The 26,302-nt window shown below is 37.0% G+C and overlaps 1 protein-coding gene across 1 annotated transcript; it reads left to right on the top strand.

Moving 5' to 3' along the window:
- Nucleotides 1-400: 400 nt before the first annotated feature.
- TMEM156 (transmembrane protein 156) lies at nt 401-17,611 on the top strand. The gene is made up of 6 exons (XM_041403111.1): nt 401-500; nt 4,932-5,213; nt 6,476-6,724; nt 8,872-8,979; nt 12,129-12,236; nt 17,514-17,611. Exons 1-6 carry the CDS (start codon nt 401-403, stop codon nt 17,609-17,611), a joined length of 945 nt encoding a protein of 314 aa, XP_041259045.1.
- Nucleotides 17,612-26,302: the final 8,691 nt, after the last annotated feature.

Genomic DNA, 26,302 nt, shown 5'->3' on the forward strand with positions numbered 1-26,302 from the left:
ATCTTCTTGGCCAAAGGAGAACAAAATTCCTTCACAAAGATAATTTTTATATCAAGATAAGATGATTTACTATTTAGCAGGTATATGAAAGTGGTTATTAAGGGGTTTTTAAAGCAAAACTTTCACAAACATATAAAATAGTTGGTTTTTTTTCTTATTGTCATTGTGGTACATGAATTTTATCTTGAGCATATTTGAATGAATCATCTTCATGATGATGAAGGCCATGTAAGAACAGGATGTGGATTTCTGCAAGTTAATGCAGAGAGAAGTAAAAAGGAAAGTCATTATAAGAAAAGGAAATGAATAGATGTTATTTTGCATAGTGTCTGCACTAAGTTAAAAGCTAAACCAGGAAGGAAGTTGCCATCACTATGCTAGATGGGAGTGCTTCGGTGACATGTGCTTGCTTTTGAGAAAACCAGTAGTCTTCAGATTAGGACTAGGGATAATTACCGTGTTAATTTTGTGTTTACCTGAATTTTTCAAAATCCATGAAGGTGAGTGATCAGCTTTTAAAGTAAACTTTTATTTATTCTGAAGTCTGCAATTGAAAAGTCGGCACATGCTTTCCTAAAAGTGATGGTTAGGGTGCTGCACACTTGTGGAATTTGCAAAGAATATGACTCTTTTTGTTATTTTTTTTTACCAACAGAGTTAATTATCTGTGGTAATTTGAAATGAGTTTGTAATTCATTTACATACACTGCAAAATTTTTGGTAACTATTTCCATGCATGTATTTTTCTGGCCTTCATAATGAAGAAAGTAGTGAAAATGCTAATGTTCTTTTATAGCAGGTGCTCATGTCTTCAAAAACAACTTTTTAGAAGTTTTTATACTTAAATGCTATAAAGCTTTGTACAATTACTATCTAGCAATGAGATGCTGTCTGTGAAAGCGATATGTAGTGGTAACCTGACAAAAAGTAGAGCAGAATGGATGTAACTGAGTAAAGCAAATCTTGTAGCATAAATGCCAAATACTTCTTTGTGACCCTAGAGGCTGATACTGAATTTAGGATAATTGCAAACTATGCATCTGTGCAATTTACGTTTTAAAATCTGCATGAGTAAATTAAAATAGTTTTGTCATATCCATTCCTAAGAAAGCTTTTGAATAAGTAAGTATAAAAAGCATTCCTTTAACAAAGAGTGTATTCTCAGACATCATAACATAATTTCTTTATGAAGCATATAATTTTCTGAAATAATTTAGTATCAAAATATCCGGATTAATTTACTTATATATTTTTTCATTAACCATAAAGAATGGACATATCAGTAATTAGAATATAATGTATAGATTGTTATAGTTTATAAATGAACAAACTTGGTAAGCTGTCATAAGCTTTGAATATCATAACTTTTGTAATTCAGTTTAAGATGTTGGAATAATTAATGTTTTACCTCCATGCAGAAGTAAACAAAGTATTTGTAGCACAGATCATCCAAATAAACAATTACAGGACTATTACTAGGAGGAAACATTAACCTTAGTGTCAAACATCCAAGAATAATTACATTTTTCCATGGTAATTTTTCTAGATTGCTCTTATTGGCCATGCTTTAGGCTGCAATAGTGTGATCACTGCAATTCTGTCTTAATCACTGCGTGTCTAAAATAAGATTCTGAAGTATATATGCAGAACAGAATTATAGTTGGAGCAGCACAGATTTATATTTGGAAAATTAGAATTATTGCTGCATTTTGGGTGTTTCAAAAACTAACTTACTGTATAACAGACTGTGTAATGATGTCTGAATTACATTAGAAAGTAAATATGTTGAACAATTTATTCAAAATCTCTAAGGATTTTGGGTCTATGCTTCATCAAAAACCTTCTGTTGAAAACTGGTTTTATTTCAGATTTTGTGACAAACCTAAAATGTACAGATTTTTTTGTAAATGTCTCAAATTGCTGGTTACACCGTGAGACTTCAGCAGACAGAGTTGTTGTAAATCTTTGAGATGTGAAATATAATCACTGGCTCTTCCTCTGTGAGTTCCTAAATGAATGGCAGAAAGCTCCTAATTCCTGGATGTCTTATCCCAGGGGAAGATCCAGCATTTACTTTCATTCTGGAGAGGGAATAAAAATGGAAATTTATCATTAAACAAAAATTTTGGGGGAATCAATTTGCAAAAAAAAAAAAAAAACAAAAAAAAAAAAACAAAAAAACCAAAAAAACAAAACAAAACCCAAAAAAACCAAACAAACAAACAAACAAACAAACAAAAGAAATGTTTGTTTCTTTAATTTTTTTCAAAAGAATACAGTTCAGCATTACCAGAAGTGAAATGTTTCCTTTCTATTTGTAAAGCAACCCACCTGTTTGGTTACAAGCCATTGAACCTTTAAATTACACTGATTTAGAGTAGGATGTTATCCTTTTGGGGTCTGATGCCTTCAATCCCAGTCCTATCCCTTGGGACCTGCTACTTGATGGAGTGTATCTCCTTTAATCTATCAGTTGTGCATTCCTCAACTTGTACTGCAGGTCTTGTATCTCTACAGTATTATGTGGCCACTCCAGCTTCCATAAGCAAGTGATAAAAAATGCAACTGTACACACTGCTGCTCTCACTCAAAACAGAATACTGCAGATCAAATCAAAAAGAGTCAAATCCATGCAAAGTGAAGTATTTGTTATTTTCTTAATGGGGAGCAAGTTTTTAATAAATTTTGATCTTCCCTGTGAATAATTTCATTTTAATGGATTTGGATTTTATATGAAAAACCACCCTGTAAATAGAGGTTTTATAGAAGAATTTAATAATCACAGAACTTCTTAGCATTAAGCATGTGGTTACAGGTCTTTGAATATAAAACAGTTCCCCAGAGTTACTTTGCATGGTTTCATCTCAGCAATCCTTTTTTACTATTCAGGCTGCCTGTTTTCAGATTTCACAAAACCCTTTCCAAATTTCTAGAGTGGTGTTTACATTTGGGAGGGTGCTTCCCAGTTCTGCAGGAAGGAGCAAGGAGTATGCTATGGCTCTCTGTCTGCCACGTAATCCACTGGGAAAGTGCAGTGTTGTTGCAGCCCTTCTTCAAGTGTTCAACAATCTGTATCCCTCCTTAGAAAGGCCACAGTCCTGTGATGTGGGAAAAAAGAAGTTTGTTTATGCTAGATTGTCGTTTGATCTGCTGTCTCAGTAGAGACCTTTCAAGAGGATGGTAAGCACCCTCCCTGACTCAACCACATTCACACCTTTTCCACTCAGATAACATGCCTTTTACACACCTACAGCGTGGCTCACAGGCAGCTCTGGAATCTGTTTAGCCATTTGTGAAGTTCTAAATGGACTTTGCAGTGCTGAACACAGATGTCTGTCACAGTCCAGTCAGCAGATTCCCAAGTCCACGTACAGATTTCTTGGTGAAAAGATATGTTAGGGAATTATGATTAATTGCCCTTGAAAGCTGTAGAAGTGGTTTTAGACTGGTTGCCCAGATGGCATGGCTTGCCATGAGAGCAGAGTAAGCATTCAATTTTTGCTCCTGGCCCATCTCCACAGACAAGTTCTACACAAAATGCCTCTTTCAGGTGGGAGAATTTGATCTCAGAAGCCTGCTCCATGACCTGTTGTGTGAGTCAGATTGTAGGCATTTCAAAGGAAAATTCTGTGTCTTGCCTCAGGGAAAGATCAAGCCCTAAATTTTATCTGATATTCTTCCTTTTTATATCAAAAGGAAGTTTTTGTTACCTGTGTGTTTTACATTTAAATTTATTATGTTTTATAAGGAGTTCATAACTCTCTGATGTTGTGTTAGTAAAGGGAAAATAATTGACTTTGACATTGGAGTTTGGATTTTATTTCTGTATCCTGTCTGGAATCTCTTACTGAATCATTTCTGTGGTCAACCTGTTGCTCTGTGAGCACAGGTGGCCGAGTGCAGCTGAGCACTGAAGCAACTAAAGGCTATATTTTGCTCTCTGTATATAAGGGTTTATGATCACATTGCTCCAATTGCTCATAATAGGAGTTAGATACAAATTTTTCCCTTTATAGAGATGCAAGGGTACTACTAGAACTGGAAACATAGCTATAAAACTGTAGGTTAGTGCAGCATCAGCTTGGGGAAGTGGTTATTCATAAATACATATTTCATGTTGGGGTCACACAAATTTCTTTATTTTTGAGTTTTTGTATCTGAAAAAGTACTTCAAAGTTACTGAAAAAGTGGTTCAAAGTTAACACAAGTAAAAATTTGCATGATAAAGCTCCACTGTAATGTGGAAGACAAATCACACTCATTTATAACTGTGTTTTTTGCTGCTTTCCAGAACTGCATTAATCTACTCTAGCTATAGTACTTTGATACTGAAATTTGACTATGAATACCAAACCCAAAGGTCTTAATAAAATCCATGTTTGTTGACTGAATATAAGAGAACATGAAGAGTATGGCTGGAGCATTCAGCAGCATTTCTATGTATTTTCACTCTGTAGTTTCAATGTCATTTGGAAAGAAGCTTTCATTCTGATTATAGCTACTTCACAACATAAATGCAGTGGAGTGTTGCAACTGCACTGTTCCAGGGCTGACTTCCCTCTCCAAACAAGTTTTCTCTTCTTTTGAAGTAGCATAAATGTGCTTTCTCTTCTTTTGAAGAACAGTCAAATTGGAGCAGCTTTGAAACTGGAATGTGACTAGATACCATCAGAAATTCCAATTACTATTACAAGAGTTTTAATATAATTCAAAAATAAAATCTAGTGTCAAGCTTGTGGGAAGACTCTGTGCTTGCTTTCTCTTACATATGATGCATTTAACATCCCACCATAACCCTCAAGAAAAAAGAAAAAAAAAGTGCATTTTGTCATAAGATGGTTGGAATATCCACTACTTGATCCTTCTAAGCACATACTTGTCCATGTGTCCTATATGATTGTCTGACTAATGTAGCACTCTTTCTTTTACAGCTAACACTGTAATGGTGTCCTGCATGGATACCTGTTCATCAAGTAACACCACTTTTCCACTTTGTACTTTTGACAATTCTTACAAAAGATCAGTGAAACAAAGAAGAGAAACCCAGACCATTTTGCTGAAGGTCATTATAAATAATTCCGATTTCCAAAATATTCCATGTATTTGCCAGTCATCCTGGAGGGAACAACAGTCCCACCCTAAACAGACAGAGTGTGAAACCAAGAGGGATGTGAATGTTGATCATCAAGGATCAGGGTCAATGGCTAAAAAAAGTAAGTAGGATAAGAGAAATACTTAATTTTGAGGTAGCTAATTACAAAATAAAAGCCAAGTTTTTATTTGGTACTTAGAAGAAAATTATACGCTCCTGGTTCTCTATGGTCTTTGCAAATCTATGAATAATGGCGGTTTTTAGCTTTTATTTGCATGGCACATTTATTTTGTGGCAGATTCTCAGTGGCATGCATTCCTGGCTGTCAGTGAAACATGTCAGTAGCAAGTAGTTTCTAAAGTACTTAATTTATTTCTAAGGAGTTGTAGTTTCTGACAATTTTTCAAGCTGAATTTGCTTTTAAATGTCATTATGGAACTCTACACATAGATTGCTGTCATTATGAAGATAGGCTGTATCTGAAGAACTAATTCAGTAGGTAACTATTCTGATGGCAACTATGGAGGAAATAACCATTTTTGTGTTTGTAGTCTACATTATCATCCACTGTGTAGTATCAGAAATGGCCTTACATGTTTTATAGGAAGCAGCACTGACTAAGGAATGGCACAGCACAGGAGAGATAGCAACCCACATATTTTCAGAGCAGTAGCAGCCCATTCCTTCTGTGACATATACACTTGCAAATATCTGGAAATCTTTCGGGAAGAGGATGCCTCTTTCTAATTTTCAGCAACTGGGGCAATAGGCCAAGCCTTGAATATAAGAAATTCAGTTATTTTCCAACTGTATATTTTCCTTATTACAAAACAGCTGTCTTAGCAAGCATGAAAAACAAAAGCTTATATATGGACAATCTCTGTTCTCGGTTATAGCTGTACAACTAACACTTTTAACAATATCTCACCTGTTTCTTGTAAACACAGCACAAGTCTCACATATTCTGTCTGAAGCAAAGCAAGCACCTCCTGCAACTGATAGCAGATAGACAGTGTGCACTTCAAATCTCTATCATCATGTGGGTTCTGCCTGGGTTCTATCCTTCTCATGGCCTCATTTTTGCCTGTTCCCTTTGACAACTGACAAGAAAAGCAACAACAAAAAAAGGTGACAGTAAAGCAAAAAGGGGTTATAACCCAAAAAGGGTTACCTTTGCAGGGAAAATGTATAGATAATCAATGATTTTCAGATCTGTTCAGAGTAACTTTACACAGTATACGTTTATCCATCTTTTTCATAGTCAGTGGTGTAGAAGCCTTTATGTTTTTGCAAATGAGACCGAGAATTCACTGTACTTTTTGAAAGTTGTCTCTTAATCTACCACTTGTGTAACTGTTTTGTTTTAATTTTTATTTCCAAAAGCAAAAGGCTCTCTTGAAGTGAAAACAGAAAGTGTTATTTATTTTTATAAATATATAAATTTCACCATGGTTTCCAAGAAAGAAGTGGAGCATAATATGAACTACCTGGTGGAAATCCACATCAACAATTCTATAGTCGGAGGAAAAAACACAACCAACGAACAACTAAATCATTCTTGTCTCTTGGCAATGATGGAAGACCAAAATGACTGTATAAATATTTCACTGCAACTGAAGTCTTATATGGAATGTAAGTTACAAAAGAGATTCAGAAAGGAAATCAAACAAGAAACAATTAAATATTTCATAAGAAGAGAATACAATTTTGAACACCCCTTATTAAAAAACAATGCATAGTAGACAACAGATGATTTTTATAATGATTTAAAGCAGGTTCAGCTGTGCCCTTTTTTTTCCTAGAAGAAATACAGCAAAGTAAAGATCTGTACATTGTTTCTTGCTTAGCAGCAACAGACTCACACATTGCATGTGACAAAACCTGGAAATATAACTTTCCCTTTCCTGATAATGGCATAACCCTCTTGTCTTGGAGGTAAATTTAAAAATCCCTGTTAACTATGGTGATAAAAGAATCAGGAGATAGGTTTGACCATTCTAATGTTGTACTGCAATAGCATACTATATAGCCTCACTACAGTATGCTTAAAAGATAAATCTTCAGCTGAACTGAGCTTAGTTTCCCCTTCAGTTTTTTTTTTGTTTGTTTGTTTGTTTTTTGTTTTTTTGGTTTTTTTTTTTTTTTTTTGAAGGACAACCTTCAGCTTTTTGTATTTCTCTTTGTGCTGCAAGAATTTTTTGTTTGATTTCCTGACCATGGTCAGGGCTTCCATTCTGTCTATCTATGACACTTGTTATTTGGAAGTTGCTGAATTATTGCATTCACTTGGTTTTGCATGGAAAATATATTTTATGTACTTTTGCTGGAAAAAATATGTTTTTTAGAGTTGGATTAATATATGTTAAATAAGTCCAGAGAAAATCCTAGAGAAGAAAAGGCAGCTCAGGATTGTGTTGGTGGTTTTGTTTTGTTTTGTTTTGTTTTGTTTGGTTGTTTTTGGGGTTTTTTTTGGTTTGGATTTTTTTTTTAATAGGTGTGTCTCGCCATGAGAGGAGCATAATTTGTAACTTGCCCTGCTAACTTGTGTCAATACTATGAGCTAACCACCCTTTGTTAATGCTGATTTACCTGGGTAGCAATAATCTCATATTAGCAATGAAAATTAACAATATGTCTTTTTTTCTCTATTCTTCAAAACAACCAAAGAGGTGCTCAGGGCTTTTACTAAGCGAGGCTGATAATCAAGTCATTACAAGCCACTACAAGATGGGGTTGACTGCCCTGTTTAAAAAGAGCCTAGATTACTGTATAAAAGATATTTTTAGTTCTAAATTAGGAGGAATGAGCCATGGGGCAATTGGCATTTGCCTCACGAGTTCTTGATGGAGAAGATACAAGGGAAGTTGAAGTCTAATTATACTGTTCTAAGTCAGGGAAAGGGAAACAGTTTGGCTACAGTCTGTAATTTGGTTTTTTATGATTTATAGTAACTTAGCTAGTTTTTAAAACAGTTAGTTGACAGTGCTAAGGTATGCATTAACATGCAGCTGCCAAAGAAATTTGAAAGGCCATTCAAACAACCAGAGGGGAAAGTTCTCCACATCATTTCTTTGTTGAATACAGTCCTGACTTGTACTAGTTATTGAACTAAATCCCTGTGGAATGTGGGTGCACTTCTGTAGCAGCTGTTGCCCAAAAGGGCAGCCTACCTCCTGTATTCAGTCCCATCTGATTTTCCCTCAAGGCAACTTTAAATTAACTCCCCAAAGGGCTCCTGTTAGTGGCATTTCTTCACTTTTTTATAAGAAAATTTCTATATGTAGAATCTTGCCTTCTCTCATATATGAAGATAGATCAGAAGGTTAAGAATGCCAGTAGAGGCCAATATTGGACAGTGGACCACTCCCTTCCATGCTCTATGCAGACAGAGGGGACATATATTACCCTTGTTCTACCTTAAATACAAATGTTCATCTTTGAAGCATTTTCATTGGCTGAGTTGAAAATTTTTCATTCACTCAGTCATCTGTATCTATTTCAGCCATGGGGAGATATATAGATATAGAAATAGATAGAGATATAGATATAAAAATACAGGCAAAAATTAAGATAAATTCTAGACAGGAAACCTAACATCAAAAGGCTGAAAGGAAAAGGCATAACCACTTTTTTGTTGGTTTGTTTGTTGCTTTGTTTTGTTTTGTTTTTATCTGTGGGGGTAGGCACAATCCAAAAACCTACCAAGATGGAATGTTCTGCTTTTCTCTGCTGCCAGTGATTTGCTGCTTAATTTTCTCTCTTGTACATTTTATGGACAGATCCAATGTGTATGACGAAGATCATTTGGCTCACTCTGATTCCAGTAGTTTTTATATTTACTGTTTCAATCGTCGTCTACAAAATAGTCCAAGAAAATAAACGGAATTGTAAGTAACGAAAAGTTAATCTGCATGAATCTAAATTTCTATGCAAGTAAGAATATATTAATTTATAATACTGTATTACTGCTATATTACTGTAGCTCAGACACTGATATTTTGATTGCCAAATGGTAAAAGCTTCTTAGAGACTCACTAAAGCACTCAGAGATGATTGATAGCATTACCTCTCACATCTTTGGTGGATGCAAAAATTGTAGATGCAAATCCAAGCTTGTTGATGACAAATTAAAGGTGAGGGCTTTGATAGATGATTGGTAGTGATATGAACTTCTGGTTTCACATGGATTTCAGTAGATGAAACAATTACTGTTAAACTTGGTGGAAGGTTTTAAGCAGAAATGCCAATGACCAGTATAAGTGAATTGAAATACCCTTTCCTTCCTGAAGGAGATTCATTTAGGTGACAGTCAGAAAAAATTACAGGATAGATATGAGGAGATATACCCTCATCTGTCTGTCCTAAAAACCAGCTGTTCAAGTTCATTGGTGCTGTAATCCCTTGCAGGGCAACCAAGGTGCTCCTTCTTAAGCCGAGAGCTGAATTAAGCCCAGATAACATTTCATCTCTTTGCTATTACTTCAGCAAAGAAAACATTGCTTTGATTTCTGAACCATCACTATTGACTACTCAAAGTGATTAGAACTTTGCTATGAGAGAACTTGCCGTTAGTTCAGAGATTGAAACAATTGTTTCTAGAATATTCCTTCAGCCATGACAGGCTCTTCTCTTGGGATACAGGCTGAAATCAGATTTACAATATTTTCTCTAGCAATTTACAATGAATAAAACAAGAATAAAATTGTAGGAGTACCCTGAGTTTGAGACTTTCAAGCAATCAAGATAAAGTCCTCTGCACAAAAACAGTGCTGAAAATTGAACACTTGTCAGCTGCTGGTCCTTGTTTCTCTTCCAAAGTCAGAGGTAGGTTGTACCAGGAGCACATTACCTATCATCATTGTGAAAAGAGTATTACTTAAGCTGTTACCTGAGGGAATAACTCTCAGGTGCTGTTACCTGCGGGAATAACTCTCAGGTGCTTTTCACAGCAGTTTCCAGAGATGTTCTGCTTGTGTCAGCCCTGAGCAGGCAGAATGCCTCCAGACAACCAGCATTTAGTTGCTATTGCCAGGCAGGTTTGTGTTCCCCCTGTAGCTCAGAGGTGCTGAAAGGAGACCCTGGTCACAGGGGTAGTAAAACAAATAATAAGACATATCCATTCCCCTGATCATCCTTACTGTATGCACAGAAGGAGCAATAGAAGTCTAGCTTTAATCATAACTGAACAAAAAGAAAAATAGTGCCCACGCACAAAATATTTCTGCAATTTTTTTGCATAATGTAAATACTTTATGCGTATGTTTTTAATGAATAAGCAAAATAATTGCTTGAGATGTCAAGTCAAACCCTCCCCATCCCAATGAAAGAAACTCCTTACCAGATTACGTTGCTTAAAGTACACAATATTTTACTTGCTTTACTTTACTTATTGCTAGAACCAATTTCTGAGACCTATTTCATGTATATAAAACCTCACTAAGTGTAAATTAGGACTTTATAAGTGGGCTATTAAGTGCTCTAATTTAAAGGACTTTTATTTGTAGTTTGAAAACTACTTATAAATGTCACGTCTCTGATTTTCTATGCTTTGAGTCATAGCATTCTATTTTTAATGTAGAACTGTAAGGAGTGATGATTAATGATTTAGTACCTTTATTCTTAATCATCACTTTTTTATTACAGTCAAGTTTTCAGAATCATTGTGAACACAAACAAGGAGGAAGGGATGCCTTTTGAGGATTCTAATTACTGACTAGCTTCAAAGATATATTTTCTGCTGCTTAAGGAAAAGTGGGTTTATGAGTTAAATTTATAATATACAACGTTATAACCAACACAATTATGTTACTGATAAAAAGACAAGTGCATAAAAAATAAAACTTGAGGTTTATGAGTACATGTTAAGATGCCACATTTCATTGCAAGTCTATACACTATTTTTGTCAGTGGTGCTCAAAGAATAGAGCAGAACTATTAGCTATGTTCCTAAAACATCTGTTCTGAATTTTTCCAGCCATAATTCAGTTAGAAGTTTTTCTCTTCATTTCTGAGCAACACTGAAAGTTGTTAAGAAATGTGGAATTACTCATTTCCTCTTGAGACCTTGCAAGATATTCTGCTAGGTAGACTCTGAGATTCTCTGAATCATTAAGCTATTTTCATGAGTGCATAAAATAAAATATCCAAATAAACTTGGTGGAGGTTGCAATTGATCTATAACAAAGGCCCTAAACTGGAAATTAATTGTTTTGCCTTTTCCCTTCTGCTCTTGTCTCACAAACACTTCCAGAGCCTCTTTTGACATTAACTGTTATGCTTGGAGCTGTAGTGCTTTAGATCTCCAGTGGCTAGCCATAAAAAAAATCATGACCTAAATAATTTTAACTAATGAATTTCTTAGTGTTCTCAAAGGAAAAAGATAAAAATAAATTATGTTACATAGAATTGGAGTGAGTCTGTCACCAGAAGCTGGCTGAGCCCTGGACTGCAGTCATTGCTGAGCAGGGCTAACCACAACAGCTGCACGACCACTTGCAAAAAACCCACTGTGAGCACAGGATTTAGAGAGCAGCAGAAGGATGGAAAGACTGAGAGTTTATGAACTGGGTGCTGAGGAAGAGCCAGAGGTGCCCAATCCAGCTCTAGCTTTGTCAGGGGTGTGGATCTTGCTGTCAGACTGTGCTTTCCAAGATGAACACCCCACACTAGCAAGGAATCTGTCAGCTTCCTAGGATGCCCGTACACTCCATCCTTGCTACTTCACTGTCAGCAGTGAGAGTCCAAACCTGTACTGAAATATGCACTTTTCTTCATATCCTTCCAAAATTTGTTCAAGGTACACAGTTTAGAGAAAGGCAAGGAATAATTTGAAAGGGACAAATCTCAATGAAATTTCTACAAAATGTCATTCAGGAAAATACAAATCATCTGGTGCTTGGTTTTCCTCATCACCTTATTCCAACACCTTCCTGATTTTTTGAACACTTTCCAAGGTGTTCAACAGTTTAATAATAAGGGGTTTACAAGCTTTCCTTTTAGTCAGGGCTGATGCTAACATAAGACATTTTCTTTAAAGCAGATTATAAACAAAGAGTAGCAACATCAGTTTCTATTGTTCTAAGAAGAAAGAGTTCCAGACATGCAAGAAGAACTGTATCTGCTACTAAAATTCATCCTTTTCCTGGTAAGTATATAAAAGTGAAACAAAATTTAACAAATCTTGAAGCATGAGGAGGTCAAGAAGGACCTTTTAAGACTTTCCTGTCAAGAGATGCTTCAGGTTTGTTTCAGCGTTACCATGGTCCTACACAAATTTGATCTGGCTTATGTTAAGGAAACATTTTTTTGTTTTAAAGAAATAAATCTGACAACAAAACTATAAGGAGACTTATATACATAATGTGGAAATGCTTCTCCCAGTCTTCCCAGAGTGTTGTATTAATGACTTTGAACTTTTTAATTTTTGGTCATATTGTGTGCCAGTTTTGAGGTTTGTCACCTGAGTGCTTTGTGTGTGTGAAAAGTATACAGAGATGTACACATGTGTATGTATGCTCTATGTGTTTGTCATTCTTGATAAAATTTGCTACCAAAGCATGGAATGAATGGCTGCAGCAGGACTCAATAAATGGTTTTGCTGGCACTTCATAGCCTATTTCTAGGGTCAAATTCCCACAAAATGCAATTTTTGAGTTTCAGATAGGTAAAAAATTGTGGTCTTTGGACACTGTGGTATGCTTACCACAGATAAATTAAACAGTATGGCTAAACTCAAAGTTTGGATTCTAGAAAATTGGATTTGGCATCAAATACCTGTGTGAGTGCCAATTACCAGGTGTTGCTGTGTTACTGACATTGCTCAAAGAGTGAAATGTTTTAATAAATTTCATGGATTCTGGCTTTGTGAAGGGAGCTATATTTTTAAAAAGATTAACATGAACATATAGAATAATAGCTCTGAATGGCAAGCTAACCTCCCTTCAAAACTATAAAAATACAAAGCTAGCAAATGAAAAAAATGGTTTTAAATATGACTTAAGGCTTAAGTACTTTGCTTTTTGTCTTGTTAGTTCTTTGGGAGTAAGAGGAAACTCAATAATTTATGTCTACAACTCAGTATTTCATGGCATTTCAATTTTACCTAGAAAGGAGAGAATAGCTTCTTGTCTGTCTGAACTCCCCTGTGAGTACAATTTATGCTTCTTGCTCTTAAAGCACTGGCTACCTCTGAGATATATTTATGAGCTCATTATTTTCTTTCTGCAGGGAAGGAATTACTTTTCTGACATCTATTGTCTTGAGTAGCTTCACTAATATCATACGTGTTTAATCACATGTTCAGAATGGCATTTTTAATGTTGTATATCCAAGGCATTTTTGATGATGGGGTCTTATGGAAATTCAAATATGGTTTTACTAGATTTTACTGGAGAGAATAGGAATCCTTATTGGTCTGTCATTCTCACTTTTAAGTGCCTGCCGCTACAATCGATCCATGTAACCAAGGAAAATGCTTAGTTGCATGAACTGCTGTAACGGGGTTTATTTTAATATAAAATTCCTCGGTTTCATACACCATAATTTCAGTCAATCCAATCAATTCCATAGTTTATACCAATTTAATTTAAAATACAATCAAATCCATATGAAGAGTTTATTCTTTGCACAGTTACTAAGCTTAGAATTTGTTACCATGATAATGGACTACAAATAGCTACAGATTACTTTGTTGACAGCCCTTGACAATATTTTCCCTATAATTAGAGCATAGCTTGCAATCTTGAAAGAAACCATTGAGATCCACTGAAGACAATACAATCACCCTGGAAAAACAGTAATGAGTACTTGAGAGGATGTGACAGTACATCTTATAGATGAAAAGATGGATAAGTATTCCTAAAAGGTTATTTGAAGGAAAGAAATTATAATGGAAGAAAAAGACGGAAGCCTATACTTTGTGAATGAGAGTGAATTCTTAGGAGGCTTAGTAAATGACTGGCTTAATGTCACTGTGGTCCTACAAAAAAGTAATTTACAGCATGGATATTAGTTTTCTGAAACTCTTAGTGGCTTTATATCCATGAGTCATTGTCATTAAGTCCGATGACCAGAGGAAAGGGGGAAAAATGTACAGAATGTTCTTTAGGGAAGGATTAAATTTACAACCTTCCAAATTCACAGTACTGCAAGGGATTAAGCACATATAGTGAGGAGAGGGGAGCTTAATAGCATTCTAGTCATAAATGTTGATTAAAGGTTGTGTGGGCTGTAAAGTTAAAAAAGAATGCACTAGACCATGGGTTGCACAAAACATTTTGTGTATTTTCTAGACTTTGGAGCTGGTCCTGCCATTGCATTTATGTATAATAACTGTCCCTTGAATGGTGTGAAATGACAAAAAGGAGTTTCCCTTAAAGGCATCCACAAGACAAGGGAAAGAAGAGAGGGTACTTTTTTTAGTGCAAGGAGTATGCTTTAAGTGGCTGATCTGTATTTCCGGACATAGAGAATTTTCATCAAATAGAACTTGATAGTAATAACACATGGAAAAGAATCCATTAAAGCCACTTCCTTGCTTTGCGTTTACTACAGAGAATCTTAGTGAGATTCCCACACATGAGAATTTTATTGCAAGAATTTCTTTGAAGAGCTTTCTTAAATTGAAGAGGCAGTAGAAGAGGTTTTAGAACAGCTTAATAAATTAATAATGGCAATTAGAAGGACTAGAATGTATTCCCCACAGAGTTTTAAAAGAGCTCAGAAGCTGCTGAATTGCCGTTTGCAGCTTACTGCTTAAATCAGTCACCAATGCAGATTAAAGGAAGAAAGTTATACTTACCCTGCTGTTATTCCTCTTCCTTAGCCCATTTTCCCTAAACCACTTTGGTACCTCTTCCATTACTAGTAACTGACTAAGTGTAGTTATTCTCATGTAGCTGTATCCTAAAAAAAAAGATAATCCTGGGCACATGGTGCAAAATTACTTGTTGGGACCTGGCCAGTGTGTGTGAACTGTATGCTACATTATTAAAAAATAAAAAAAAGAAAAAGCAAGAAGAAGATGTTGAGGAATGAGATTGCATAAATCAGGGCATTTAATAACTAAGCTGAATCTGCCTAGTAGGGTTTGGAATATTCATTAACATAATTAGATGGGTTATAATTAAGTGGGAATTTATATTACTGGAATCTTATCACCATAAACTCCCATTCAGACTTAATTTTCCTAGAGTGAGAACAACATTCCTTGTTTATTTTGATTCTATTTTGAATGTGGCATAAGATGCGTTAGAAGAAAAGGATTGCTCTCATTCCTGTGCTAGAACTGGACAATAGGAATCATATTGTTAAAATCATCATGTTGTTGCTCTACAGTCTGTGTGGGCAGCCTTAGTTCAAGCATAATACCTTGTTCTACATTGCTCAAACAGTATATTCATTTTTAGTGATATTCCATTGGCTCATGGAGTCACAGTTTGGTTCCTTACATGCTTAGGATACAAATACAAGATTCCTTGACTCAATTGTCTGGCTCACAGTAATGCAAAGTTAGTTCTGATGGATGGTAGTTTTATAACTCATCATGAAAGAAGAGCATTGCAGGGTCACGGTGACAACCAGGATTCAGAGAATAAAACCTCAGCTTTCCTGGCTTGCTGTTGCTTCCTGGACTGTTTGGGGTTTGTGACATCCATACTATTTGATACAAGTGGGCTTGACAGCTGTAATTTACACAGAAGAAACAACAAGACAAATTCCCTCTCATTTGAATTCCTGTATTGTTTTCTGTGCTATCCTATTAAAATAATAGTTCCTTTCCCACAAGATTAGAGGAAATAGGGGAAATCCTTCCATATCTCTTATGTGTTGCTAGAGCTTCAGGTTAGTTGACATGTTGGAAATAGAAGCAAATGCTGGCTCAGCAGTGTCAGGGTTGGCATCCCAGCGAGTTCAGACTTACTCCTCCTTGTATTCTGCAATACGTTTTCTTTTTGGCAAAGAGAACAGGCAAGACACATGTTATACAGCAGCAAATAGATGCAAAGAAAGAGAAATTTGTTTAATCTTAGCTAATTGAAACATCACCTATTTGGTGGTCCCTCTCAGTTCCTGACATAGCTGAACAATTATCTTTCCCTCTGCAGCTTACATGAATAATGCTGGCAAAAGCAAAGCTTCTCATAGTATTCAATATTTCACACAGACTCAAATATGTTAAATTTAACATAACCAAGGATGGTTACGTTAAACATAACAAGAAAATTGTGAAGCCTTATTACCACTTTGGAGCTTTTAAAATTTTTTTCATATAAAAAGAAGGATAAAATCTATAGGATGCAGTTAACTTTAGGGAGCTTTTTATAGCCCCTGAATGCTTTTCATAGAGCACCGATGCACGAAATCTTTTCTCTGCTCAGTTTGCATGCATGCAGAGCACTGTTACACAAAGGCACCGAAGGGGATATCAGCCTATATTTCCATTCTCTCCAGATTCATCCTGAGGGTCAAACGAGATCCATTGTTATTTTTTAAAAAAACTTTTTAATTTTTTGACTTTGCTTTTCATACTCAGCTGCTTGAGTGCCAAGATACAAACTCCAATTTTAATTGCATTTGTAAAGAGAGAAGCCCAAATGATGTAGTCAGTGGAGAATGAACATAGCTAGATATAAGTGGCACAGTTTATCCTCTTGTTGTTAGCTCAGAAGAAACCTATCTGTAGTTTACAGAAGTAATGGATAGTCAGGGACAGGATGGACCTAGAGTCAAAATATTATTTGTGTTCTACAACAGTTCTTTGAAAAATGCATTGGATAAACAACTCTGTGTGCATTTGCCTGACAGTGCTATCACTGCATTTCCTTATCTGTATTCCACTGAGACACTGTATCAGGATCTGTGTGCTGAAGGCATCACCTCACCCCTTCCTGCTTCTGAGGTGTATGCTGTCACCTTTGTTGACAACTGGGTGATACCCAGTAGCTCTCCCTGTGTGTATGACAAATGAGTTGAGGCCACACAATGTGTGCCTGTGACAATCTGTGCTGCTCTTACGTGAAAATGAGTCAGGAATTTCACACTCTAAATTTCCATTGTTTCTGCTTAACTGGCTAAATGTATTTTGGGGGACATGTTTGTATTTTGGGGGACATTTACATAACCTCAAATTTGCATGCTTTTGGATTTTCACTACAATTTATTCAAAAATTTATTTCACACAAATTTATTTGCCTACCTTCAAGCTGCTTCCCTAATAGACTTAGAATCAGCACATTGTAATCCTAAAAGTATTAAGAGGAAGTTAAATACCAAACATGATTAGTATTTTCAGTACTGTCCATCTCTGTCTTGTGTTCAGATAGGTCTCAGTTATTTTTCAAACTTGTATATGCAAGTCCAACACTCTGCAGATATGTTTGCTGTTAATAATATGGATAAAAATTATTTTAACTTTCAATAGTGAAAACCAGCAAACAACAGGTTCCACTTCCTGCACAGACCACAAAGATACTGCCTGTAATTCCTGAACAAGAGCACTGTCATGTGGATCAACTCTAGAAGGTAAGTAAACATCTTATAACCCTGATTAGTCTGGTTTGCCTCATATATTTAGGACTAATAGTGTGGATATCTGAACAAAATAAATTATTACCACTTCTAACCAAGAGAATAAGATGAAAAACTGGATAATGTGTATTGTGAGAACTAGGTGGCATGAAAAGAGAATCGGTTTTACTTCTGCTACCAAAAGTGATCTATAATCATATGTGTTAGCCTAATAAATTCTGTGTGTCCCTGCAGACCTTGGTGCAAATTCTGACACCTTTTTTCTGGTGCAAAATATTGTGTCTTAAACTTTAGCACTGTGCTGACATTTGTTTCCTACAAGGGCAGAGAAAAAAGCAATTTGCAAATGATCTCTGAAGAAAATTCCATATTTGAAATGAATAGCTTTTCAGATTTTTGGTTGCTCTGTGAGACAATATATGAGACCCAGGACACTTTGGGCTTAATTTCTCCCTTTCCTTAATCTCTGTGTGAATGACTGAAAGAAAAAGATTAGGTGTCTTGAGAAAGCCCAAAAGCCTTGTTCAGTTCTGTACAGAAGCAGGCTTGCTTTTCCAGATAGTCTTCCTGTCAGAGAGACAGCTGGCAGTGAGGTGAAATCCAGATGTGATATAATGCTGAATACATTGTAAATTGTAATGTTACATGACATTGTGTGGAAATATTAAATAATCGGGCCGCAGAAACTTAGCTCTAGATCTTGTCTTTCATCATGTTTTGTTTTGAATACATTTCTTAAAGGAATACTCTCTCAGAGCTGAATACTCTCTCAGAACAAAATACTCTGTGAAAATAATAAAAACTTTCTGCTTTAGTTTTGCTTTACTTCCTGCAAAAACCCCCTTCTTCTCACTTCATCTGATAAGGTCAGATCCACGTCATTACCACACTGTCTGTGGGTGCCTCAGTTCCAGGAAAGCTTGCTAGCTTGTAGCGCTTGTGGTAACTGAGGCTGGGGAAGGAAATTGTGATCTGCTTTTTGCACGAGTGCTGGGTTTGTCTCTGTGAAGTCTCTAGAATGTGAAGTCTGTAGAATGCTGCTAAAGACTCGTTCGCTCAACGGGGAGAAGCTGTGTTACAAGTACTGCACATGAAAGCTGAGTACTGAGGCTGGAAAAATGCAAAAATAATCAAATTCCCAGAATTGCCAAAGACAGCTCTAGACTACATCAGCTTGATGAAGCGTGGGTTTTTCTCTGAAGTAGGAGGTGGGGTGGAGATGAGAAGTATGTACCAGGGAGCTTCTTGATCAAACCCATCATCTTTGTATCACTGACAGTGCTCCCCTGAAGAGTGTGCATTTCAGACCACTGATACAAGTGCCTCAAATAAGGAAGGGTTTTAGGCAGAGCTAGCGTCCTGAGAGAGCTCCACTGAGGATACTGCTAACATCTGCCCTTCCCTGCCTCAAACCTGGCTTCTGTCTGTTGGTAAGAGTTACTTCAATGCCTGCCCTGAATCAGACAGGCAAGATGAGTTATACTTTTCCTCATCTTCAGCCAGCTGGAGCTGCACTCAGAGAAATCATTAACCACAGCACGGAGTGTTTGATTTCTCTGTCAGGAAACTACCTACACAGCAGCTGTGGTAGGTGTAACAGCAGTTGTGAGGAGGAGGAAATGTAAAAGCAAGGATAACTATGATCACGATCATTGTAGCTAATGAGCTGGAGAACCTGCTGTTAAGGGCCACCTCAGCAGTGGCCCTTAACACAGCACACTGAAAGATGAAAGGCAGAAAAACATTGATTTTAGCCGTGGGAATGGTCTGGAGAGATCTATTTGCCTATTCTTTGCTTTTTGCTCCAATCTGCAACGGTGAAGTATTGCTCTTATTAGTAGATTGAGAAAGATATCAATAATCAATTACGCCTTGCAATTTTCCACTGTTTTTCTTTTTATAACAAGAAAAATACATTTCTTTTTATAAATGTCTTTCTTAAGTCTTTCGATTTTAGACAGTACTGTTGATTATAATATGTAAATATATTGATAAACATATGACTGTACACGTGTTGCCATGTTTATCAATATACTTAGATCCAATTGTGTAGTACATCTATCTGTCTATCTATCTATCTATCTATCTATCTGCATCTATCTATTCTGTGTGTGCACACAGAAATGCACCCAAATGCTTCGTTATTCACTATTGTACTGACAGCTAATTCAGGTAATAAAAAATGTGCCAACTTCTGCACTTGCCTTTGCCAAAGGTGAATCTTTTCAGCATAGATCACTCAATGTCTCTGTATTTTCTTGGTAACTATTACAACTACACTCGAGTACCATAGGTAAGAATCCTCTGTTTCTGCCATCTTTCATTAAACTATGATATCAGCAACTGTGCTGGAAAACAATGAATGAACCATGTCTCTCAGGTGTTGAAACACACTTTACATATGTTGTGGTTTAGGAATGGTATTTTCCAGTTAAGTAGTCCCGCTAAAACCACACTGCAGCTTGCTTCCCCTCTCCTCCCCTCCAATTGGAAGCACAAAAGGCAAAGATTATGGCTTGAGATACGAACAATTTAGTGGAAACAGCAATGAGATAAGAAAATAATAACAAAAGGTATAGGCAAGGAAACAATTTACATGGAAAGCCTGGGACAATACTGACTGGCTCTTCTCTACCACTTTTCTTCCCACTGGAAGGAACACCCTTCTCCTTGGAAACAAGAATCCTGTATCCCTGCTCCTGGCAATGACCTGAGGTAGTACAGAAAAATCTCCTAGCCATGCCCACACAGCTCCAGGCTCATCCCCTCACAGCTACTGCAAAATATTCACTGTGTCCTGGCCAGACCCCAGGACAATGTATGACAACTGTGAATGTATTTCCTTAGTGCTGTGAGAAGATTGCGATATTAATTACCCTAATTTTGTTTAGATTGGAAGCTTGAGCATTTTATTCAAGGCATATATTTGCATTCAAGGCAAATATTTGCATTCAGAGGCAATGCTGTTCAGGTAAGAGCATGCCAGAATAAGGCTGTGGAGGCATGACTTCTCTGTCTCTCCTAATGATACCTCCTTACTAATTTGCATGGTTATAAGAAAGAACTGTTTATCCTCAGCTAAAAGAGAGATTGCATAGTGTTTTTAATGAAGCTTAACTTGCATCAAGTGGTACTTTAAGAACTCTACTTCCATAAACTATTATTTTCAGCAGCTGTAAAATGCTGTGTGATGTATATCTGGTTTGAGAAACCATGAGGACTAGCACTTCTGAATGTGCTTGATTCCGTGGCCGTTCCCTAAACAGTGGGGGCAAAGAATAATTGAAGTAAGAAATTAAACTGGGCAAGTAAGAGCCAAATCACCATACTCATGTGTAAGATGAAGGTGTTGGAGCACTCAGAAATATGGTTTTGTTGATGGTTATGTGAAATCATTGTTGAGTAGGGAAGGTTTTGGCTAAACTTTCCCTTGGAGGCTAAAGAAGCCTGGCTCAAGGAGTGACTTTGTGAGTCCTGCCCCTGTGACAATCTCTCTTTCCCTGGTGGGGCCATGTGGAGTCTGGGCAGACTGTACAGGGCTCACTAGTCTCTCTCACACCAAAGCTGCACTTCAGTCTTAGAGTGGTTGGGGCAGAGTAAAAGGCACGTGTAGCATGAAGAGAAACTGTGAGCCCTCTCCTGCAGTACCGCTGTCCTCTGCCTGTTTAAGGGAAAGGAGCACTGTATTCTCTGAATCAAAGGCAGCATTAATAGATTTCATGAATGGTTAGGGATAGAACAGTGTTCTATTTTGGGAAAATAGGGACAGATAGAGTCATGACAGTTCTTGGATGAAGTGCAGCCATTTTATGAGGAAAGAAAGAAAGAAAGAAAGAAAGAAAGAAAGAAAGAAAGAAAGAAAGAAAGAAAGAAAGAAAGAAAGAAAGAAAGAAAGACGCAGTGTCTTAAAGCCAACTGTTGTGGACTTTTTGTTTTCCTTGAAAGTGCCCAGTGTTACACTCTGAGCTCATGCTAGATCAAATTCATAGAAACTGGTCACTGTTACCCAGACATTTTATTTACTGCATTAATCTCTTTGACAATCCATGCCTCAAGGACAAGATAAAAGAATCTTGGTGTCCTGCATCCTATTAATTCTTATAATAAAACTAGTAGATGCATCAAAGACTGCATAAAACTATGAAAGCTCCACATCAGAAACTGCCAATGATTTTTAGTACACTGCCTTTTGCCATCTGCCTTTGTAAAGGGCTTTGAGATCCTTGAACACCTAAGGTGCTTCATGTGTCTGTAGCTCCTTCTGAATGAAAGTGTAGCTGCACAGTTGAATAAGACAAGTTGGTGTCCAGTGAATATAGAAATTAAGGCACAATCTTATCTTCAGGTGAAATGGAATATAAAACTAGAACATAAGGGACAACACACGGTGTATGGCTAAAAAGATGAAAACCTCTGTCAAAAAAAATTGTAAAATACAAGAATTTGATGGGTCCCTTTCCTCTCTTACAATGAGAAGCATGTGGGCATGAAACCCCCTATGGGTGCAAGGGTTGGCACAAGAGATCAACAAGTGTATGAGAGGCTGTGTCTTACCCAGCAACATTCAGATTATCATCACCATCATTGTTTTCTAATGAAACACTCCCATAGGAAATTAGAAATTTGACTGTGCATATCCCAGTCTAATGCCAGGAAATTTCAGTGCAGGTATACCTGGGGTATTACCTGGGCTTTGGCTCATGCTGCTGCTGCCTTGTGAAGAGGTCTTTAAATGCCATCATTGCTGAACTTAGTAGCACAAACAGAAAGTGCAACTAAAAATATTCTTTGCCTGTTTTCCTTATGTGATTGTGGCTTTACAAAAATGTTTTCACTCTCTCTCTCATCTGTCTTCAAGCAAGGCACCCACACAAACAACAGAAGATAGGAATTATGCAGAGAAAACAGTAAAACTCATAAGATATTCTAGCAAAGGCATGTAACGAGCGAGCTCAGGAGTGAGAGGAAGATTACAGTTAAGATGCTGTCATGCAGGTATTTGTGAAGAACAGTAGGTGTGATTTTAAATTGCTGGGATCCTTCCAATTATCCTTTTGACAGTTTTTCTGAAAAGCATAATTTCAGTGCTCTGAAGTGATAGTACTGTTGTTAAAGTCATCATAAAATTTGGTGTGAAGCTGCTGAAGGGAGAAGTTCCCACTAGTACTGACCTACCGGCTTTGAGGGTTGGCCATTTCTGTAAGACTTCATTTTTTACACTGTAATTCCTATTGATAACTGTGATTCTATGATTTACACCCTCAGGCAGCTTTAAATTGTTTTCAGAACGGTATGCACTCAATTAGGTATTTATTTTTTAAATGTCATGAAAGGTAATTCCTCCTGTTTCTGCTTCCGTAAGAGATTCTAGTCTTAATTACACATTAAAATGACAGCTCCTCTCAGCACAGAAAAGCTCACAGAATCAGATTGCTGAGCACATTCCAGGGTACTTGGCACAATTACTGGTCCTGCACTAAATGCATGCCAGGCTGTGTTTCTCTCCAAAGGAGACACTAAGGGTTTCCAAGGGAAGCACTCCTGCTTGCTGGCAGAGCTGGACTAGAAGGGGCACTGTGCAGGCCATTTAAACCTACTGCTCCATTAGCTGGCATCAATTTTTGATGCAGTCTATCCTGCCTACACTTGCCATTTTCTAGCTCACTCCAGCAGCTGCTGCCTCCAGTATGATTTCACAGCCAAGGAACACTTCTGAACCCAGTTCCTGCCATGTAAAAGAAAATGTGGACAGATGTTGTAATCAGGCCTGCAGCTATGGGAACTACCAGAATGGGTGACAAGCTATATTTGCTTTTTCACTCAATGTGCAAGTTAGAAGTACAGAAATCCTGTACTTCCACTCCACCTCCCTCTTCTCCCTCAGCATTTCATAGTTCCCTAAAAAGACAAGCTTGACTGGAATCTGGGAGCTCTGGGAGCTGCAATCCAAATTCAAAAGTGTCATTGATGGTTAGTGAGAAGCAGTTCAGTTGTGAATATGGGAAAAGCTGCTTTCATTTTATTATTTCCAATTTTGTCCTGCCATATAGCAGTATAGAATGGGAAATGCAGTTGGGAACAGAAGAGCACTTCAGCTAGGTGGATGTGGTGAATGTTTCTGACTCTGCTCACCCTTCCATTGCCAGCTTCCCTGAAGTGGGTGAGGCCTGATGTGCCTTGATCAAGTTCCTGTATCACACTCTCGTGGGGCAGGCACCTCAGCCACTTCTCAGCTGCCAGGTATCAGTCTCAATCTGATGTGCTTCACCTGTTTTGTCCGCCTTTTAGTTACAATGTTGTTTTCTTTGGTAATAAAGAGGAGAATTCATTATTGTGAAAGGCAAAATGATGACATTTGAGATATACTAGAGGACATTTACCCTCCTCTTTTTTTTTTCTCTGATACTATTTTCTTTAGTTTCAGGTATCACCCTATGAAATACCAGCACTTCTGGATGAAAGAAGACACATCATACACCACAGAAGAAAGCATTCCCATTTCCATCTTGGGGGGCTATGTTATCCATCTTTTAATGGGAAATGACAATTATGCATTTTAGTTGACAAGTTCAATTTTTTCCATCATAATTACTTTGTATTAAGAAAATATGAAAGATGAACATGCATGTTTTGCTGCAAAAACAACTTTGATAGCAGAGTATGGGTTTCACATCTATTTTCTGTTCATTCAGGATTCATACTTAATTATATGGTTGTGAGGTAATCCTTGTGATAATTACATATTTTTATCAGGGCAGAAGTTTATTTTATATATTCCATATGATAAGAAGTCTGTATAAAGCTAGGAATTATCCTCTACTTTCAGGAAATGAGCACAATTTTCAAACTACTTAATGCAATACATGACTAAGATGCCTAAAAAATACAGTTTCTGGCTGTTGAGAAGGGTGGCCAAAGTATTACAGAGGGAAAGAATTCTGTAGCAAGAATGTTAGTTTCTGCAGTAAACCAGGAAGACCATGATAATTTGTGCAATATCTTAGTGGATAAAGAAAAAAAAGTGGAAAAATACTAATTTGGCTTCAAATCACGGAATCGTTAATATAGATTTTTAATAACTCATTAAGACATTAAATGGGTTTGTACTTTTTGAGAAATTGCATTTCTGTCTTTTGTTCTAGCTTGGATCATTAGCATTCCAACCCATTATCTCTTGGAACTTTTCCTTACTACTGCTTGGAACATTTACTACTGCTCCTCTGGGTGCAGTGGAGCTGTTTGGGCTGAGCAGGGTCCCAGACTCCTTTGGTGCTAACAAATGATTTATGGGTACAGCTTAGCTATCAGTTACTAGGCAGAGACAGAAACTGCCAGGACTTCAGGCTCCCTTGTGCTAAATCCATCAGGATGAACAGATTGTAAACTGCCCATTGCAAACAGCAGGCAGCAATTTAGCATCCAGTTAATACTTCATTACCTCTATTCCTTACATTTATTCCTTACATTTATTCAGGAGGGAAGCCTTTCCCTCCTGAAGCTTTCTGAAATTGAATTTTCCAGTCTACACTGAGCAGTTCAGATTTAATAGGAATAGTTGTGAATATTAGCTTCTGAATGATTTGAGGGCGTATGGATTTTTTTTTTTTGTATTTTGTTAGATAAGTCTGAAACATTTGTTTCTATTGTTTTTTGTTTGACCATCTTATTAAAAATTAAGAGAAAAATACTTTCTTGATTTGGGGGCTTTTTGTTGTTTGTGGTAATAAGAAAGCTTCTCAGAAGCAGAGTTTTTCAGAAGTAGAGTTTTTAATAAGCTTTTCGGAAGAAGAGTTTTTAGTACAGTCTATAAAGTAAACCTCTCACAATTTGCTTCTTGGTTGTTTTTTCTTCTTATCATAGAGAGCAACTTACAGACAAAGAGACATATTTGTCTCAATTCACTACAGAGTTGCTAAGGCCGTTTTGGTCGGTGTTTAAATGCTTCAAGTGATCACTTTTCTCCTTCAGTAGAGATCTTGATAGGGGCAGCCCTGCTTCTTGTGACCCCAACTTAATTTTCATTCTCCTATAACTCAATTATGTTCTTATTCTTGTTGCCTATAACCTACCTCTTTTCCTTAGACAAATAAACTGTGGTTTGCTATTTTATTACCCAGTTATCCCACAGCTCTCCAAGTGTTTGGTTTTACTACCCTGGAAGGATCCATCTTCTAAGTTACCTTTAAGAGCACCATAAACAAAACCCAAAAGGTTCTTTCAAGCTTTTCTTGTCTGCTGAGTAAAGCTTACCTTGTCTTCTAACTATGATCCAAACTACAGGAAATAATGGAAGAAAGGGAGGACATTGGTGAGGATGGTAACAAAAAATGTGATCCTGAAGTAATTCTGGTTGAGAAGGATTTCAGGTGGTCACTGGTCCAACCTCCTTACACTTGAGGACGGACTGAAAACAACTGGTTTAGTCTTGCCATTTTTTCCTGAAGTTTGGTTTCTCTCCTTCCACATCCTTGTAACTCCTTGTCCTCATCTTTGGCTTTGTCAGAACTGAACATGTCAGGAGAGAAAGAATGTCCTGGAGCAGCCTCTCAAGCACAATATGATGGGCAGGAGGGAAGAGCCTCAGAAATCAGGAAGGGAAAAGAGACATGAAGGTGGACAAGGGCTGTGTGTGTGAACAGAACTGGTGGGGAAGGTGGAACTGATGGAGCAGAGAACTTGCAA

This window comes from Onychostruthus taczanowskii, unplaced genomic scaffold, assembly GCF_017590055.1.
Source record: "Onychostruthus taczanowskii isolate IOZ18803 unplaced genomic scaffold, ASM1759005v1 scaffold2, whole genome shotgun sequence".
In the NCBI taxonomy this organism is placed as follows: domain Eukaryota; kingdom Metazoa; phylum Chordata; class Aves; order Passeriformes; family Passeridae; genus Onychostruthus; species Onychostruthus taczanowskii.